General features: G+C 35.5%; 3 protein-coding genes and 1 non-coding gene across 6 annotated transcripts; 1 reads left to right on the top strand and 3 right to left on the bottom strand.

The window, feature by feature from the left end:
* Window positions 1-278: 278 nt before the first annotated feature.
* Window positions 279-5267, bottom strand: LOC147859394 (phosphatidylinositol:ceramide inositolphosphotransferase-like). Of its 3 annotated transcripts, none has more exons than XM_087326055.1 (12): window positions 5067-5267; window positions 3107-3196; window positions 2932-3018; window positions 2671-2739; window positions 2516-2596; window positions 2355-2426; window positions 1957-2017; window positions 1776-1878; window positions 1597-1692; window positions 1460-1512; window positions 824-960; window positions 279-738 (listed from the first exon to the last, which is right to left on the bottom strand). In XM_087326055.1, the coding sequence occupies exons 1-12, from the start codon at window positions 5091-5093 to the stop codon at window positions 658-660; spliced, it is 957 nt and encodes a 318-aa protein (XP_087182181.1). In that variant the 5' UTR covers window positions 5094-5267; the 3' UTR covers window positions 279-657. The 3 variants fall into 3 exon arrangements, with proteins under 3 accessions (XP_087182181.1, XP_087182182.1, XP_087182183.1); XM_087326056.1 differs by having other exon boundaries at window positions 824-957; XM_087326057.1 differs by having other exon boundaries at window positions 824-951.
* An 8410-nt stretch (window positions 5268-13677) lies between these two features.
* TRNAA-AGC (transfer RNA alanine (anticodon AGC)) lies at window positions 13678-13750 on the bottom strand. Its single transcript has one exon. It is a non-coding gene; the product is annotated as a tRNA-Ala (tRNA).
* Window positions 13751-13876: 126 nt separating this feature from the next.
* On the top strand, window positions 13877-16405 carry LOC147859392 (uncharacterized). Its single transcript, XM_087325939.1, has 3 exons — window positions 13877-14124; window positions 15083-15215; window positions 16129-16405. The coding sequence occupies exons 1-3, from the start codon at window positions 13967-13969 to the stop codon at window positions 16183-16185; spliced, it is 348 nt and encodes a 115-aa protein (XP_087182065.1). The 5' UTR covers window positions 13877-13966; the 3' UTR covers window positions 16186-16405.
* Window positions 16406-17209: 804 nt separating this feature from the next.
* Window positions 17210-19312, bottom strand: LOC147859391 (reticulon-like protein B5). Its single transcript, XM_087326422.1, has 5 exons — window positions 19086-19312; window positions 18744-18924; window positions 18221-18362; window positions 17836-17905; window positions 17210-17708 (listed from the first exon to the last, which is right to left on the bottom strand). Exons 1-5 carry the CDS (start codon window positions 19246-19248, stop codon window positions 17539-17541), a joined length of 726 nt encoding a protein of 241 aa, XP_087182548.1. The 5' UTR covers window positions 19249-19312; the 3' UTR covers window positions 17210-17538.
* Between the last annotated feature and the right edge of the window lie 613 nt (window positions 19313-19925).

The following is a 19925-nucleotide window of genomic DNA, read 5'->3' as shown; positions in this document are numbered from 1 at the left end:
ATTGGATGTTGCTAGTCCACATCTCTTTAGAGGTGATCCTAAAGGCAAAACAACAATTAATACTCTCCAGTTGAAAGACCCTTGTTAGAAGTGCAATTTAGGCTTCCAACTACATTTCAAGATCTACCACCATCCATAATTAAAGTTACTTACCTTCTATGCTTGTTCAAAAAGGCTCGATGGAGAAATGATACAAGTGATTAGTATCAAAATAATGCCACAGTTCAACAATAATGCCAAAAATGACTCGGTTCATAAGATAACACAAAAATATGGCATTGCATATAAATACTCTGCATTGTTCACCATTATTTGGCAACACGGTTACAGTTAAAGGATAATGATAATAATGTACACGCCAAGATATGGCCAAGAGGTTTTTAAGTAAAATTACAAAATGAATAATTCGGCTCGTTTAGAGATAGCTATGTATCTGTACCCCGGAGAGAAATCCTATGGTTAAAATACAAAAGGCAGAGAGCATATTTGCCATCCAAAAAGTTTTAGAAAAAATATGGCCTTGCTTGCTCTTGAACAAAAATGCCTTTTAGTACTTAATTCCAAAGCATATTTAAATTAATCGGTGGAGGCGAGAGATTCAGTTAATACATGAGCCCAATAAATTGGCACTAAAATCTTTGTGAATATGATCTCAGCTCAAGATCCATTCAAAACAATTTCATTCAATGTTGGGTTTCCATCATCAATTATCTTTCCATTCGCTGGCATTCTCTGTCTCTGAGTAGAGAATGTGAGTAAATATGTAAGCAAAATTGAATCGACAAAAAGAGAAACTATATCATTTACACTTTAATAAACATACCCTGTCAGTTGCTGCATCGATTCCAGCACCATTTCCATTCATCAACTTGTGAAGCTCCTCTTTAGATTGACTATCTTTTTCCTTAGTATTTGATGGAAGTAATGTTGATCCACCACTAGAATTACGCTCTGGAACTTCTGTCCTCATAATTAATAGAATGTCAAATAAAAAGTCCCCCATCAAAATACAAAGGGAAAGCACTAGTACTCCACTACTATTTTGATACTTATAAGATAACGACAGCTTTCCATTACACATTCAATTTAATCATGATTAGTTAGAAATGATGTAGTTGGCCTTTAACTTGGTTCAATTTAAAACTTGTTTTGTAAGGTATGATTGCCCCCAATTCAGGTGTATATAATTAGTTAACAGTGTTGATCGACAACTAATCACCTCATTAATCGCTAAATAGAGGCAGATAGTTAATCAACTTACTGATTATTATTAAGTAATTAAGTGATGTGTATAGTACAGCTAAGTGAGCCCTGATTAAGCCTAATTACAACTAAGTGCCCTTTTTGGTAATTTTAAACCTTTTGAGCGGTATTCTGGTCATTCTGAAAACCAATGATAAGTGTGCAAAACATTAAGGTGTGTATCAGTATTTTCCAAAAATCAATTATCATGTCTTACCAGAATCATGAAGTTGTTTGTCTATAAAGAAGAACACTAAATTCACAGTGTACCTGCCAAAACAGAAGGAACTGCTTCAGCAAGGATATTCCTGAGATCTGCATCCATCCAATGAAAAACACAACAATAGGGTTTACCAAGCAACAACTACATCTACAGTGTAATGTTTTCTTGAAGCTACAATGAGAAAGCTAAGCAATATTGCTAATGTCCATGCCAACTGCTTGATCCATCTGCATATGTAACTATCAACTTTAGCAATCAAGTCAATTTAACCCTTAAAATCAATTCTACAGTATTATCAACATTGAAAAACCTTTTGCTTCCATATTTATGATATGTCCGTACAAAGACAAGGGTAAATATCATATGGGAGGAGAAAATTAAGTCACCACATCCGTATATTACTCCATATGGAACTGTATTCACCCAAAGAAAACAAATTATTCATAGAACAAGATACCATGTCTTATGCTACGTGAAAAAACAATGCATACAGTTTATTAGAAAAACTTCAGAAACATTTTTCGGAGTTGGTAAAGATGCCATTTTGGATCCCTGCAAAGATAGAAGGGCCAGTGTTACCATGTAACTCTTTGATTCTAGCTGATAGAGAAATAGATAGAAGATAACCATAAATAACAAAATAAAATTGTTTTCTGTGAAATTAATGAACATCCATGCTCTCACTGTTTGTGTCGTGTATATACACGTATGTGTGAAATGTCAGATGCCCAAACAAATAAAACATGAGTATAAATACACAGATAAGATAAATATATTCACGAATCAACAAGTGACAAGCCAAAAATAAAACACAAATGATGAAAGCAACAATGTGAACCTGTGCTGTTGTGATAAACAACTTAAGCTTCAGCCTTTAATGCATACATACCTCACGACAATGATAATTTGGACCAGGCAATTGAGTAACCATGAATGACGCAATTCTCAAACATTGAGACACCTGCAAGCAACCAATTCAGCAAAGCTTTTTACACAGAAAATATACAATATAATGATAATAATTAGTCTATGATATCACCGTGAGCTTACCACCAGAATTGCAAGACATCTATACCACACCAGAACTGTATAAAACCGTTTAGCATAAAAGATGAACGGATGGAATGTCCACTGCCATCACACAATTAGCATTGTCAATGTAATACATGATACAACAGCATGACTTGATTAGTGGTTAAGCTCACCAGTGCAAATGAGCAAAATATAAAAGTGAATAGAGTCTCACTGATGTATGCGTTATGAGCTCCAAGTTCCTGGGGAAAAACATCAAACTTTAAAAACACTAAAAAATAGAAACTTGTATTTACATACTGCACAAGGGCGTCAAATTGAAGGTAGCGGCTTCAATTGCACCATATTGCTAAAACCCTACACAACACGTGAAGAAACGAAGAAAAGAAAACCCAAGCTCATGTGTTACATTAGCATAAAAATAATGGACTTACAGGTAGAAACATAAAACCAACATCCTGTAGGATTGGCCCTGGCCGATGAAGATAGTGAACTCCTCTAGCGGCCAAGCCATGTATATACTGAAAACATCAAATATTTGTCAAAGATATTTCGCAAATACTTTAGATTGTAAGGTCACAGTAATATAGGCAGTTTTCTTTCGCCAACCTGGAAAATGATGCCAAACAACATAAATTTCCATCTTTCTTTGAGAAGAGGCCACTCAACAGAATACTCCATCGTAATCCTCCGCCATAGCTGCATCACATTGAAAACCCATTTTTCGGCCACATTAGAATTAGTATCACTGATTCTCCACCATAATGTAATCAATAAAATAAAAAAAGGGAAGATGCAATTTCATTATAACAAAATGACCATAAAGGAAATTGGAAATTCTGTCCTTACAGCCACACAACTGTGGAACAAACCTCCACATCATATAAACTAAATTATCTTGATATACCAAACTAATGAAAATAAAGCTTCGAACCAAACCTTCTCCATACACCTTAAATGCATGATATTTCTACAGGCTCAATGATGTTATACTGTTCTTTGGGTTTTACTCCTCAAGTGAGAGATTTGTGCACTGCCCAATAATTAATCTTCATGTTCGGTTCCTTCCCATCAGATTTTCAATTATCCTTCCATCCACTATGATTCATACGAACTATCTACTTTTTTTAACCAACTATGCAAATTCAATCAAGTTATTTCTGTGTTTTGAGCATAGTTATGTTTGCGACAATAGGACATTATTGAGGCAGGCACAGATCCAGCACATTTTTGTATTCTCAATCTGATTTTAATCCCTCTATTGTTAATAATTTTAATATTATAAAGATATGCCCTCCCTATTGTGCCTCAGTTTTAGCCTTTCATCTCTCTTGGATCCTCCCCCAACTCTTCTGTGAATCCATCAATGCCAAAGCACAAACCTTATTATTGGAGTCATTGACCATTTCTACTAGCTTGTATATTCTTAGAGACCTCTCTCCTGTCTGTGATCCTCTTCATAACATTATAAATGTCAAGTATCACTTCAGATTTCGGCACAAGATGATGTGATTTTATTCCAAAACCTGGTTCAGTTATTAAAGACCTCTTCAAAATGCAGAGTTTTATGTATCTCTATTCTGTGATTTTCTTTCCAAGATGAGACTATCTCATACCAGTTACAAAAGGATTTCTCATGATATACTGTGAGAAAATGGTACCAATGCTCTGTATATAGTATTATCAGGGGTCATTATCGAAATACCTGCAAATTTTCTCCTAAAAACGGTACTATATTCCAACTCTGATAATCACTTCGGATTATTTGATACCAGTATTTATCTGTTGCATGTGTTATATCTCAAAATCTCTAAACTTTTCTGCTCAACTTTAGTTTTATTACAGAGATGTCACTCATAAAATCTGCAATTTTCCATTAGAAAATGATGCCACAGGAGACTAATTATCAAAGAATCATTTTAGATTTAGTCAGGAAATGAGATGTATACTCTTTGCAGTCTTTTATGGACATACCTTAAAATATGTGCCTTCTTCTACAAGATGGTAGAGATTTCTTTTCCAATATATGGACAACCGTCTAACAATTGTATTATATGAGGTCAGGACTAAAGGATTTCTATATGTAGTATGCTTCAAAATCTCTGAGTTTTTCTTTATGTCTCAAAATATAAGCAATTTCACATCATATTAGACTAGTCGTCAAGGAAATTCTTCAGATTTAGTTACGGAATGATCTCGAATGATCTCAATCCTATCTTATACATTGTTTCTTTATGGATCTTTTTCGAAATAACTCCAAATTTCTTCAAAACAAATGAGACTGCAAAGTAGATCAGTTATGAAATGATCGCTTTAGATTTAGAGGAAACCATGTCAATGATCAACCCGTGCATATTCTTTTCCATCTTCATATTCTTCTTCTACATCTTCATATATTCATCTTATATCCTTCTTCTTCTCTTCTTCTTCTTCATAGTCACTCTATCTCGTTTCTGTGTGTGTACGTGTGTGTGTGTGTGTGTGTGTGTGTGTGTGTGTGTGTGTGTGTGTGTGTGTGTGTGCGCGCGTGTGTAAGCAGGAGCGGTGGGGATGGAAAGGCAAAGCATACCTTGGAGGATTCCCGAGCGATGTACATTCCGTTAAGAGATATCACGATCTGGAGGTGAAGAAGCGAGGCGACAGAGATACCATGAAACCAGTGAATACACAGAGGCGAGAGATAGAGATCTGAGGAACCCTAAAGTCTCTGATCAGGGTAGACAGAGAGAGAGAGAGAGAGAGAGAGGGTCAAGCCATGGGAACAGCAGCGGGAGAGGAGAAGGAGGGAGGGAAGAGAAGGACCTCCTCTCTCTTCTTTCTCTTTCTATCTCTAAAAAGTTAAGGGGCCCTCTCTCTCTCGCTCTCTCTCTTCCGGTGTGAATGAGCCCCCCCTTGGGGCCTGCTGACATGGCGGCTGCAGCGTGGCAACCACCTCCACGTGGCATCCACGTGGCAGCCTTAGGGCACGTATAGTGTAACCAAAAGAAAGTAGGGGGCTTGTTGGATGTCCGCCCACTTGTTGGTGCCGATGTGTATTGTGACCAAAGCAATGGACCCCGCCCATGTGTATGTGTACGTCCCAGACAATCAACCAACGGCCACCTCTCGGTTCTTCTTCTTCTTCTTCTTCTTTTAAATTTTCATCGCTGACCGTTTCCCATGACCCTCTCCTCTTGTCCAAAAGTGTTACGACCCATCCTCGATCCTAAAAGAGGAAAATTCCAATAATGCATAATAGAGCCAAATATTTACAATAATCGGGCGATCTATTTGGGATGGCTTTCTCCAACCGGACCAAATGGGCTGCGAATATCAAATTATACAACAAACTGTAATTAGCATAAAGTTGTACTTGATTCGGACGAGCGGTTATGATCAATCATAAGTCATGATTAACAACGTCATCCCCTTGGTGCCATGAACAATACGCCAAACCACAAAGTGTCATCATCTTTCCGTGCATTTATATTGGTAATCGTGACGTAAACTTGAGTTGTCGTGTGATAAAATCTATTTATGATTGACATGGGACTCTAATAGCAATCTTGAATCTCGTTGAAGTAATCTTCACTTAGCACAAATGTTGCAATGGCAATATTATGTTGGCTTCATACACATAACGCACATGTATTCGTCGATTATCTTTTGAACATGAAATTGATGCCTCTCCTTAAAAAGTGTGATGTTCCCTTTCTAAATTCTATCCACAATCACAATTGTGGTTATTCAAAATATATATTTGGCCTTCTATGCTATACAATGTTGTGTGATGGTGATAATTTTCATGCGAATTTGATCTTACTTTTTGCACCATGGCCAAGATTATGATGCTAGACTTGAGGTTTATTTTTTAACAATTACATGATTGGAGTGCCTATATGCAAGAATCAAGCTAACCTAATTTTCTTTTACAGACAACTCGTCGATGTTATAATCAGTTTGTGGAAATTTCCCTCTTATTGTCCTCTTCCTTACGCTTTTTTCCCATCACAAAACATGTTTAAACATCTAGTCTTCATGCCCATGAGAATAACAATATGCTACCTTTTTTCTCCACACTATGTTGTCAATTAGACCTATCGTAACGCGTACATCCTACTTTGAAAAAAAAATATTGTATACAAATGAAAAGGACGATGACACAATTATTTATGGTGAAAATTCCCACCTATTTGAAATGTCGTCAATACTCACCATTTATAGTGGTCTTTATGGTTACCCACCAGCAAATTATTTGATTTGATTGTTATAGTGCATTTTTGTGGTTGCAATTGAACAACTTCTAGTTGACTTTAGTATAATAGTCAAATTGCACAACTTTTGCCGAGTTGAATATATTGTTGAATGTGATGAGGTTATGTCGCATTGGTTCCTTGCTGCAATGATTATTATATCTTCAAAGAGGGAAGACGACCTATTCCAATCCGTATTGTACGAGGGTTGTTAAATAAAAATTGAAACCTTGTTTTACTAAAAATTATCTCTAATATACATGAAGACCTTCTTGATACGCATGCATACATGGATGACGCATAGAGCAAGTTTTTAGGTTGTTCTCTTAAAAATAACAAGGACGTGTTTTCAATTTCTTTTATTCATGAATTTGCTCGTAGTGTACTAGAATTGTTTCTTGCCTGTTTATGATGAGACAAGACAAGACAAAGTTTAAAATTGTACTTGGATTAGCAAGCCATTCACAATTTTTTTGTCTAAAACTTAGTTATAATGTTTGTACAATTCAATGTACCTTAGGTAGTGGCTTAAACATGTCCACCTAAGTCATTCCAACTAAGATGTGCAACTCATCCAATGCAAAATAATGAACTCCGCAAAGTAGCATTCTTTTTCGGGTAAACTAAAGAGATACACATCCATAGGTGCTTTTAATATCGGAACGTGGTATACGATACATTCCTCATTAAATGATACATGTTATGTCATTTATTTATATATACATAATAATACAACTATGATTGATTTCTTATTTTTATGACAAGTTTTTTCCTCTTGTTCAAAACACTCCCTTGACAAGACAAAGGAAGTGTCCAAAATTAAAAAACTTATACGAAGTTTGAATTTCCATTCGGCTTTGGTACATGGTTAGAAGTTAGAACAATGGGTTATTTTATGTATCATATTCCATTTTTATTAAGATTTCCTTTTGTGACGACATACTTATGTACTTAAAGTCTAGACGGACAATCTTCAAGTTGTTTCTCCAATTCCGCATGTTTTCAAGGCACACCCAACCTTCTAGAGTATAAAGTCATAAATCCTACATGTATAAATTATCTTTCTTGGGGAAGACATACTCATCCTACATGTGTACAATTCTTTAAAAAATGAAACGTAATATTCCTAAAACGATTCTGGCATAGTGGGATTATAACATTCATTTATCTTTATGCCATAGGATATGGTTAAAGCCATTCGCGAGAGAGAAACCTCAACATGGTGGGCAACCTTCAATCCACCCCAAACCAATGGCATGATTCATAAGAATAAGTGTAAAACCATCAAGGTGATTCATGAATAACCATAAGTTCACACAAACACCAAACAAAGTCAAATCAAATGACATTCATACACCAATATCTTCGATGATCATTTGATCAATTAGGCGTCATTTCATTATGCTTGACACTATTGTCAAAAATAATAATTCAAATTGAATGTGCATTGCAATGAATAGTTGTGCTTTTATGATTACATGTCAAAGTATTATTGCAAAATCCATCCTAAGTTGTAAAACCACCATAATGAACATGGACTATCCTTCAAATGTGTGCAAATTTCATCATCTGGAATTGTAACCCAAGTTGATTTACTCACCAAATGTTTGGCACAACCGAACAAATTATTTCTTACAATGAGCTTAACCATAAGCGTAAATGGGAGTTACGTAAGAACTTGATTGTTCATTGTAAATGATTACATAATTTGTTATATGAGTAATTAGTAGTAATTTGCATTGGAAGCAGTTAGTGAGTGTGTGTAGATATATGTATGTGAGAGGTGAAAATATAAATATATGTGAGATACATTGAGAGAAAATGTGAGAATATAAATATAATAAACAAGGGAAAGAGTAAGAGACGTGGATTAAAATAACCAAAATAAATAATGGTCAAATTGACATTAACACACCATTATGACATATCAATATATTAAACACAATTAGGGTAGAGCCTAACAATAAATATGTTAGCAATAATGCTATTCCATTATGTCCAACAATTTACAGTAGGAAAGAGGGGTTTAAAACTTTAAACTTTATATAGCCTCTTACAAGTAGTGGTGTATCCATCTACTTCGCATGCCAATTCTTACAATATCTATGAACTTACACATATATTCTAGAGTTAATTCATGCTCTTTCACTTCCTAATGTACTTTTCTAAAGAATATGTATTCAATATTGAATCTAAGTATATAGTTTGACTATCACACTTAATTGAGCTTACATAACATGTGTTTATAGACATAGGTGTGTTGTGGAGAAGATTGAGCTTGATTCTCAATTTGTCACAAAAAGGTTGGAATATGGTTCTTCTCCAGTGGTACACAGGCACCAAACTAAAATGCTAAAGAAAGTTCACAAAATATTCCATAGCTTTTCTTCCCAAATCAAGATATTTCAGATGTTTGTTTCATATGCTATTACATAAATCTATGTATGTGTTTTAAAATATTCCATAACTTTCTTCGCAAATCAAAATATTGCGGATGTCGTTTCATATGCTATTTACATAGATTTGTTTGTTTGTGTGTGTGTGTTAACAACTCATTTTCAAGTTGACAATATGATTCACGACCAATAAATGCATGTGTTTTCTTCAGCCCTTTAGGGATTTCTCACTAGAACTAGTTCATATACGTAGATTAAGGTCTATAAGCACCAAGGGGTTTATTAGCTAAACCAACGCATGTTTGAGTTTACAATATCACAATAAACCATACGTGCATTTTCGTGAACCCTTCAATGAATTTGTTGCTAGAATTAGTTCATAGAAGGAGATTAAGGTTTATAAGCACCAAGAGTTTATGAGCCAAACCATGATTCATAGAGCATATATATTCTTATAGTTACAACTTACCCCATATTCCTTAAAAGCACAACCAAATATCACTCTATACTGTACAAACAAAATAATGAGAATTAATTGAACATGCATGTGTGTATGATAGCAACTTAACATGCATGTATTAATGCACGTATATATGATATAAACGTTAGAAAACATGTAAAGTTACATTATGGACTTTTGAACATGACAATGGGACAATTCTCTCTATTTAGCATATGCTTCGGTCGAATCAAGGAAGTATCACAAAAAATGTTCCATCTACTTTGAAATACATAATTGAGTTCATATGTGTAATGAAAGAAAAATGCAGTTCACTTTAGTACTCATAAAAAGAAAACTAGAAACATCAGAAACGATATAATGAGTTGTTACTCATCGTTTTCTTGTCACGCGACCTACCGTATTATGCTTTATTTGAATGTGGTGGGTGACCCCTCAAAGATTATCGTGACAAAAGAAAGAGACACACATAAAAAAGGTTAGAATATCTTTTCCTTTCCCTTTATTGTCTTTATCTCATTTGTCATCCTCAAACAACGCATTGATCCCTCAATCTCACTAAAAGAAATTTAATGATCGTAAGAGACAGAGGTTGCTTGAATGATGCATTTTTAAAAATATTTTATTGACATTGCCATTATGCATGATATCAAGCTAAACTTATATGATATGATGAGATTTAATAATGAAGGCACCATTAAATCCCAATGCTCATGAGTCTTGCAAAGAATGAGCTTTGTCGAGAAATCATTATGTTTTGGAGATTGACTTATTTGAGAATTAAATCCGTCAGGTGCGGAACATGTGTCATGAATCAACACTCTTCCTATGAAGATCTCAGGTAGGTAGCAAATAGTAACAGATTTTAAGAGTAAAAGCAACTTAATTAGAGACAAGATCAAGGAGAAGTCAAGGAGAAGACAAACACCAAAGTAGGCACAAGACAATCTAACTATATTGTTCTCAGGGTTACAACAACACAATATACATACAAAATGAACAACAACCACGCCCCGCTAAACTAGGTTACAAGAGTCAGTTTAAATACCAATTGACTTAGGGCAACTGCCCTTTCCACTATTTACATAAATAGCCTAAGACCTAATATGTCCAATAGGACAATGTTAATACGTCCATTATTTCCCATATTCGACAGATCTAATCCCGTAATAATGCTAAAATTGAATTTTTCTCGGATGACTTAATCTTAACAAATAACAATAAGTATAAGAAGATTTTAGTGGTATGAGGCAGATTTCGTGTGATAATCAGAGACATTGACATGGTGGATGTGGACAGGTTGAAATAGGTTTAAGTTGTTTTGTGATTAGGATGACTAATGTTGGTGGGGGTTGTCGAAGATTACTAGGAGAAGGTGAGGATTTCTGTTTGTTTTCTACTCGTTTGTTGGTTGTTAGTGTAACAGGATTGTCGAATCGGAGATAACGAGATGGTAGATGGGGACACGACGAAGCCATTTTTCTGTTTTTTGTGGTTAGGATGAGTGATGTTGGAGTGGGGGCTGAAGCAGATTATTATGAGAAGGTGAGGAATGGTTTTCCCTCATTTTTTGTTGTGATTACAGGGCCGCGTTAATCGGTGAGATGGAATAGGGGAAGCAAGATACCCCAGATATGGGTTGACTTAAGACAAATATTATGGTTCTCATAGGTTGCAGGATGATGGCAGTGGGATTTGAAGCAACTTTGTCATGGTGTGAGGATGAGTGGTGTTGGTGCGAGGGCTGAAGCAGATCAAAAGGGGAGAGGAATCATTGTTCACTTATTTTGTTGTTAATTGCACAGGATATTGGCGGTACTCGGCGAGATGGTGGATGTGGATTGATTGAAGCAATTTGTTTGTTTTTAGGAGTGATGATGGTGGGGGGGACAGAAGCAAATCATGAGGGGATGAGGAACCATTATTCACTTGTTTTTGTTGTTATTTGTATAGGTCAGAGGTGGTATTCGGCGAGATGGTGGATGTGGTTTGATTGAAGCAATTTCTCTACTTTTAGGAGTGACGATGGTGCAGGGGAACAAAGCAAATCATGAGGGGATGAGGAACAATTTCTCATTTTTGTTGATTCATTGCACAGGACATTGGTGGTACCTCATGAGATGGTGGATGTGGACTAAAGGAAGCAATGTGTCTGTTTTAGGAGTGATGATGGTGGGGGGGATCGAAGCAGCTCATGAGGGGATGAGGAATTTTTTTACTTATTTTGTTGTTAATTCCACAGGACATTGGTGGCATTCGGCGAGATGGTGGAGGTGGATTGAATGAAGCAATTTGGTTGTTTTTAGGAGTGATGATGGTGAGGGGGCCGAAGCACATCATGAAGGGAGAGTGAATAAGTTGTGGGGATCGAAGCAAATGGGGTGAGAGGTGGAGATTAGTATAGTACATTTCATTTTCATGGTTTGTTTTTTTCTCCCCAACAGTTTTTACAAATGCTGGAATCAGTTCAGATCTGTTTGCAACTGTTTCTGTTGGGATGGTGAATCTTCTTATAGCTCCACACCTGACACATATGATTGGAAAGACGGAGGACATGGAATATCATGCGAAATATAAGTTTTCTATGGAGTTCTGTTCTAAGAGCCCGAAATTTTGTTTTCTGCAGCAGATCACTGGAATCAATGCTGTGTTTTATGGCTGTTTTTTTTCCCAATAGTTTTTACAAATGCTAGAATAAGTTCAGATATACTGGTGGAGATTAAACAATATTATGTACTATTTGTATACTGCCTTCGGGCTTTTTATTAATACCAATGGAGCATATGTTTTATGGTAACAAATAACAATAAGTATTTTGATTGGAATTCAACACACCTTGAGAATAAATTATAAACTAGTTGGAACTAGTCTCATGGTGCACTCCCACTGAAAATATCAATACCTGATTTTGTATTCCATTTAGAATATCAATGTGGCCCCTTCACTAATACCCCCTAGTGTCAATGTTGAAATGGTGTGGACCTTCACAGTCTCTCCATTTGCTTTGATGATCGTAACCTGAATTATCTTAGGTCTTGGTGATTGTTTGAGTCAATGATAAACTACAACTTTGTTTGTTGTAATGTTTTTGTTTTCACTCATTTGAAAATATATGAAATTTACTAGAAGCAAATACTTATTGTGCATGTAAACAATAATTTCAATACCAGTGTTTATCGTTTAAGAGTTATTGTATATATCGGGTTAGTGTATATGAGTGCTAACACATTAAGGAGTGAATTGCCGAAGCTTTCTTGCAAGTTATCACAAGTTCACACAAGGAAGTAATTGGACTTGAAAGATTGATAGGGTCCCACTACCCTAAGAATTTCTATGCAAAGTTTTATCACAAAGCCAACATGAGCACAAAACATTTTTCTACTACACAAGGAGTAATCCTTAACCAAACGAGCCAGAATGTGCAAGATCATCCCCCTACCATAAATCCACAATGCATTGGTCTTTTGTCATTGCCACAATGATGATCGTACACAATGATGTCGGGCCTTTCTGATACATTTTGTTGAACTAATTTTCCCCACGAGAAAAGAATGCATCTATTATGGGGCAGACATTGCATGCACATACTAGGGTGTATATGAGCATTGTTAAAAATGTGGTGGATTTAGAACAGCCATGGGCCATGACATATAAGTCAAGCCATTATAAGCCATGTAGTTATGAATTTAAAACATTATGATTTTATAAACGTAGGTGCGCAATGTAACCCATATTATGTAATATACTCAAGGAAAAAAAAAATGAAACAATTAGAAAAGCCATATATATATATAGATAGATAGATAGATAGATAAATATCCATCCTTTACATATAATATTTAATCCATAGTACATATATTATTATATAATATATATATAACACCAAGGCATACTATGGAGAAGTCTAAGAGAATGTTTCTCATTATCTTTCTAAATGCTCCTAAGTGGTTTATTAGTGGGTTCTCTTGCTTGATAAAAAGGTGAAGTTGGCTGGCTACCTCTTAGGTTTTGTTTTTTCTTGTAAGCAAAAAAGCAAAGAAGGAGGAGGGTAGAAAGAAAGAGCAAAAAGGGAAGCCATGATAAAAAGAAATATGGAGATGCGGGGTATCGATCCCCGTACCTCTCGCATGCTAAGCGAGCGCTCTACCATCTGAGCTACATCCCCTTTATGTAAAAACCTTCGTTCACTTTTGTATTGATTTGGGAATAGACATACCAAAAAAGGAAAGCCTCACCGGAAAAGAAGAAGAAGAAGAAGAAGCCGCCTCTCTGTTCGCTGTTCTCTGTTCTTATCGAATTTCTTAGCACATGACTCAGGTGTAGAATGATTCCATCGCCATTTGATTGATTTGCATACACATACATACTGCTACATACTGTCATGGCGTTGCTCAGGTATGTGGTGATGCTTCACAAGGACGTGCCCCTTGCCGCCAAGTTTTTCTCGCAGGGCCTTGGCCTCACACTCACTGTCTGCACCAACAGATGGGCGGAGCTTCAATCTGGACCCTTTAAGCTGGGCCTCATGCAAGCACCCAGGTACTCTCGCGATCTCATCATCATCCTTGCTTCCACTCGTTCTCTATTTTTATACAATGCTTTCTTCATTTATACATCATATATTTATGATCGAAGCAAAATTCAAATAAACTTTTAGAAACCCTAAAATACCCCTAAAAACGGAAACCCTAAAAAACCCCTGAAAACCCCCAAGCCTAAACCCTAAAACTCAAAGCCCCTAAAGACCTAGGCAAAAACCTTAAAACCCTAATAAGGACCTTTAACCCTGTAGGACTGAACCCCTTATTTTAGTTGTATAAAACTTGCCAGAATTTCAAAATTAGAATTAAGTTTATGATTTTCCATTTATAATATGGTAATTGGAAGTCGAAGGCTGTACATCGCCACTCAGAATTGCAATCAACAAAACATATCTAAAACTAAGAATAAAGACTACATATTTGTAATTAAATGTACATTCATATACTTCACTGCACTACAACGGTTGTGAAGTATTTACGGTGCTATTTATTAGATGAATTTGGAGAAAGAGATAGCGTTATTCAGAGTTTCTTTTATTGTACATGACTTTTCATAAGTTTAACGAAAGAAGTATCATTATTACAAGGGCAGCAGGAATCCAATCTAAGAAACATCAGAGATTGTGTCTATTTATTTAATGCCAATTATATGTAAAATTCGTTACAGATTGTGCCTATCCGGATTCTTTCTGCAATGTCCATTGTTCTATAATTGTGCATGGAGGTATTTGTATGCTGTTGTTTGTTGGATGATATTTTCATCGCTGTTACAAGCGGAGGAAAACTTGACCGATAGAATTGCCTATTCATCTATTTAAATTGTCATTTGAAATGTATGGATTGTAAATGCAAAAAATGGTTCAACTAAACTCATCATCCTAGTTTTTGTTCATGTGTAATAATCAAAATCCCTTATTTTATATTGGAAAAGTTTCCATATTTACACTTGGCTACAGTGATTTTGAGCAGGTAAAGAGTTATTCCTCCTACCTCTCGTTTGATGTCACAGATCTAGATGGCACAATTACAAAACTTTTGAGCATGGGTGCTGAACTTGATGGTCCAATCAAGCATGAAATTCATGGGAAGGTATATGTTTACCACATTTTTTAATCTTTGTAGGTATCATCTTTTACACACACACGCACGCACGCATGTGTTCTATGACAATGACAAATGTAAAAAATGATAATAGTTTTGCTGATTAGATATTTGGATTTTGATGTTTAACCTCATTCTTGGCATACAATGTACGTTTGATTGACAACATTTTTTCGTAAGAGATCACCATAAGAGATTACCTACATCTTTGTACGTTGCGGGCACTTCTTCATTGATATTGTGATATAACCTAATAATATGTTGCTATCATATCTCAAAACAACTAATCATGGGCTTATCATCATAAGTTGCCTCTCCTAAGGTTGTGTCATCTGGCACATATTCTCTGTTCTCCTATGATATGCTCTCCACCCTCCTATCATCCTTCTAGAGTTCTCTTTCATTCCCAGCTTTATTTATGGTAGATGGCAATGATAGTTTTGTCAGCCTAGTTGAGGCACCTTTGTCATGTGAACGTCACTCAAACTAATAGCCTAAATATAGGCGAGGGACTGATAAAAAGCTTGAATATAGAAAAGGTTTCTCAATTCTTTTGACCATTGGGTGATAATGTAACACCCACCATACAGTAGAAACCAAAGGTTGGTTTATTTTGCAAATCAAACGCATTTGCAACAATATTGTGGTTTTGAAAGAATTTAGTGATCCTAGATATAACTCATATTTTGATCCGTGACTAAGGCTGTAATAAATATTGTCAAGAGGTAAATACTTGGCCCGACCCATGATTAATTGACATAGAATTGGAATTCAAGTTGTCATCAATAGAAAAAGTGGGAGAAATTTTGTAAATAGGATCTAGCTAGAACTATCCACCATTTATCGTGTTATGAGTTTAGTAAATGAGTGTTCCTTTCTCATGAATATTTGGTTTATGCAGGTAGCTGCGGTTCGATGCTTGGATGGTCATATGTTGGGGCTTTATGAACCAGTGTAGGTGTCTTTCTCTAGATGGTACAACTATCCCAGCAATCACTGCCTCACACATTAGCTGAGGCCTGGTTGGCGACCCCACCATTGATGTTGGTTGTAGAAAAAATTGAGATGGAACTTTGAGTGCATGGAATTTGTACTCAAATGCGTCCAGATGAAATGAATAGATAGCTACTTTTGATACCTACAAAACCACCACATTTTTCACGTTCAAATCGAGTGTGGCATGTCTATCAAATTATTTTAGGGAATCAAGTAAAATACTGTTTCTTATTAGATTGCATTATGTGGTTCTTCCTGTGTTAATAACCTGAAGGATCATGCCTACCTTAGATCTGTCATGATCCAAGTGTTCTGCATGAAATGATAAATGCCCTCGTTGCAATCCAAATCTTCTTCAGGTGCAAAATAATCTAATTTCGAGGTTTCTGCCCGTCTCCTAGGCAAAAGGCAAATACATTGTATAACTAACCTTTACACAAGCACTGGAAAAAATCATGAAGTAGCAAACGTGAATACCATTTGCACATAGGCTTGTTGTAGTCCTAAACATCTACACTGCTATGAATGTAGGAAACTCAAGTCTAACTCCCAACTTCATTGCAGTCTTCATCTAAATATGCAATACCAAGCATCTACACATGCCACAGAATTCCAAACCAAATGGAAGGGACATAAGGCTTTGATTCATTCACCATCAGGCTACTGTTAATTCAACTAGTTCCCAGCATTAAAAAATTACAATATCAAATCAATAGACAGAGTACATGACTTCTTCACAAGCAATAATCACAATTATCAGTCACCATATTCAAGTTCACTCTGGTGAAACCTAATTAATAGCACAACATCAAGCAATATCTTATAAATACTTGCAAAGTAGTGCCAATGTCAAAATAACAGTAAACTACAATTCACCGACAATAAGACCTCATAAGAAAATGCAATGGCCACACCTCATCAGCAAACAAAATACAGAACATTATAAGAAGCCAATGCCAAGATGTCAACCAACAAGAGAACTAATATGGTGAACAACTAACAGTTCAAAAAATTGTCACTCCAAGTAGTACTTTTAGCTCCTCAACTACTGGGAAAAACGAAGGAACTTTTAACTTTCCATTTACTAGTACTTCAGCCCCTGTCGACGATAATAAATAAAGGCCTATGTCCCAAGTGCTTAAAATAAAAATATGCCAAAGGCATTCATTCAGGAATGCACTCGTATGTGCATCTTTGCATTATCTAGAAAAACACCATTAAGTTCCTATGTGAATCTTGTACCGCAATGGACAATACTTTCTGATAATGACATCCAATCCATTGACAAGAAAACGAGGACCGCTTCACAGCTTTTTTACTCTGTCTTCTTCAGCTTTGGGAATTTCTTAAAGATATTGCTAAGCAAGGCATCATCTGCTTTCTTGTACTGCTTTTGAACTTCTTCATAGCCACGCCTAGCATATATCTCGATTTGATCTTCATATGTCTCATACACAATCGGGATAGTGTGAGCAACAACTAGAACTGCACCATATTAAACAAGAAACATGATTATTATCACCAATCCTTGATTACTACCTCAATCATAACCCTAGGAAAAATATCCAACTGTTAGTTCTACACAACGTGGGTTGAAGGCACATCACATTACCAAGATAAACAATCGTTAGAAAATGAAACCAGCCTCCAACTATGGAAAGACCCCATAAAACTGCCATGACCTGCAAAAGCAAGTACCCAAGATTAAACTTCATACACAATAGACCCTAAACCTCACCCCTCAATTCAATTCACAAGACCCCAATTAAACTGGAGCTTAAATCATGTGCAATAGGAAACACTAGTTCAAATTCTTCTTTCGCCAGTTCAAAATGTTTGCACGAGAAACTAAATGTATATAAATTCTCTACTGAAATTCCCATCAATCTATGCGATCTTTTCACAATGTTTGCATTGAAGCCTCCATTTTCATGAAAAGGAAACAAAAACGATTAGTAAAGAATATTTCCACAAACATTCAAAGTTTGCAAAACAACCTTAATGAACTGCTTGAAATCCTTTCCTAGAGCAATTTCATGGGCAGCAGCCAAAATCTTGTTGATCTCTACACTCAGAGTTGAGGCCACAGAATTTGCTACTTCTTCAGAAATGCGGAGATCAGGCAAAGGTGGAGGAGACCTGCCATTTTAAATTTTGATCTATCAATCTATAAAGAAGCATCATCTCTTCAAAAACAAATCAAAACTCGTCACATATGATTGTAATGTATTGATCTACATTGTAATATATTATGTCATATTCATCTGCATAATATTAAAATATTATGTTGTATTAATTTACATAATTCTTTTATATAATCTTATGTTAGTTTATGTTACATTCGTTTACACAATATTATGTTACGTTACATTCATTTACATAATAATAAAATGGTATGTTACATTTGTTTACGTAATCTTAGGTTAAGTTTTGTGACATTTGTTTACATAATATTATGTTATGTTAAATTCATTTAAATTGTAATAAATCCTACAGAGACTTCCAGAAATTAAAAACTACCTTTTTAAGAAGACAGCTGCATTCGACCAGAGGAAGAGGACTGCAAAGGTAACAAGGAGTAGATTCGAGACAATTGATAAAAGAGTGTAGCCCGAGTGCTCAAGAACAAAGTATAAAATCGTCGCAACACCCAATATTCCGCCAGATATTATCTTATTCCTCCATAGTAACGCATCAGCAGCTGAAATAAACAAAATAATGTAAATGGATTTTTAAATTTCTTGCAGCTCAATGCAGCTGCACTCCTCTACATTATGGAAAAGTGAAATGAAACCTCAAATAACTTCAACCGTTGCTGAAAATAAATCAGAACAGAAAAGACCAATATTATAAGACATTTACCCTTTCCACCACCAAATATGTCATGCAAGCTTCGCTCCCTATTGAAGAGGCGTTTCTTGACATTGTGTTTCGGATGCTCTTCTTCAGCCTCAGAAGGTGTCGAAGCAGGGAGGTCATGGACTTTATCAGCTATGGCAGACTCTACAGTCGATGTTTCTGACATGATTACCACGAGAAAATAACTTCAACTTTGAAACTACCTGCAAGTAAAAAAAAATGATGTTATATACATATGCAAACCAAATTTTAAACAGCTGAAAAGAGTATCAGTATAATTGAATGCACCAAAAGACACATGTTAACATATGCTAATCAAACTCAAAACATATTAAAACCCATAAGAAATGAGCATCCAGAAGCTTGAGTCAGCAAAACAGGTCAGAAAACGTAGTCAAATATAAGCATCACAAAATAATATAGTCATTTGTATAAAACAAGCATATAATAAATCAGGAGTTATAAAAATTATCATAATAAAAACATGCGGTGAACATTATCAAAGTTCAACTCAAATCAAAAGGCACAACTGAAAAAAAAGTTGAAGATAAGCAGACATCATGGCTTTGCTTTTTATTTCAGGTTTTCCTGAGTCTATATTAATTTACATTAGATGAAATAACCATATAATGTCCCAAAAGAAACATAACATGTCCAAAGATATCATTTTCCTCTCTATAGTTCTCTTTTTCATATGGGTGTGTGAATTTGTGTGCAAACAGACATACGTACATTTATGATATAATCATGCGTGGCTCTAACTAGAAATATAACTGGCTCATTTCATCATTTATAAATAAACTTATATATGTATATATATATGTCCCTCATCAAACTAAGAAT

The sequence above is a fragment of the Azolla caroliniana genome, unplaced genomic scaffold (genome assembly GCF_043228905.1).
Source record: "Azolla caroliniana isolate FFs.n. ecotype wild unplaced genomic scaffold, voAzoCaro1.0.p SCAF_10, whole genome shotgun sequence".
In the NCBI taxonomy this organism is placed as follows: domain Eukaryota; kingdom Viridiplantae; phylum Streptophyta; class Polypodiopsida; order Salviniales; family Salviniaceae; genus Azolla; species Azolla caroliniana.
The sequence above is the reverse complement of the archived record's forward strand: the minus strand, read 5'-3'. Positions and strand labels throughout refer to the sequence as shown.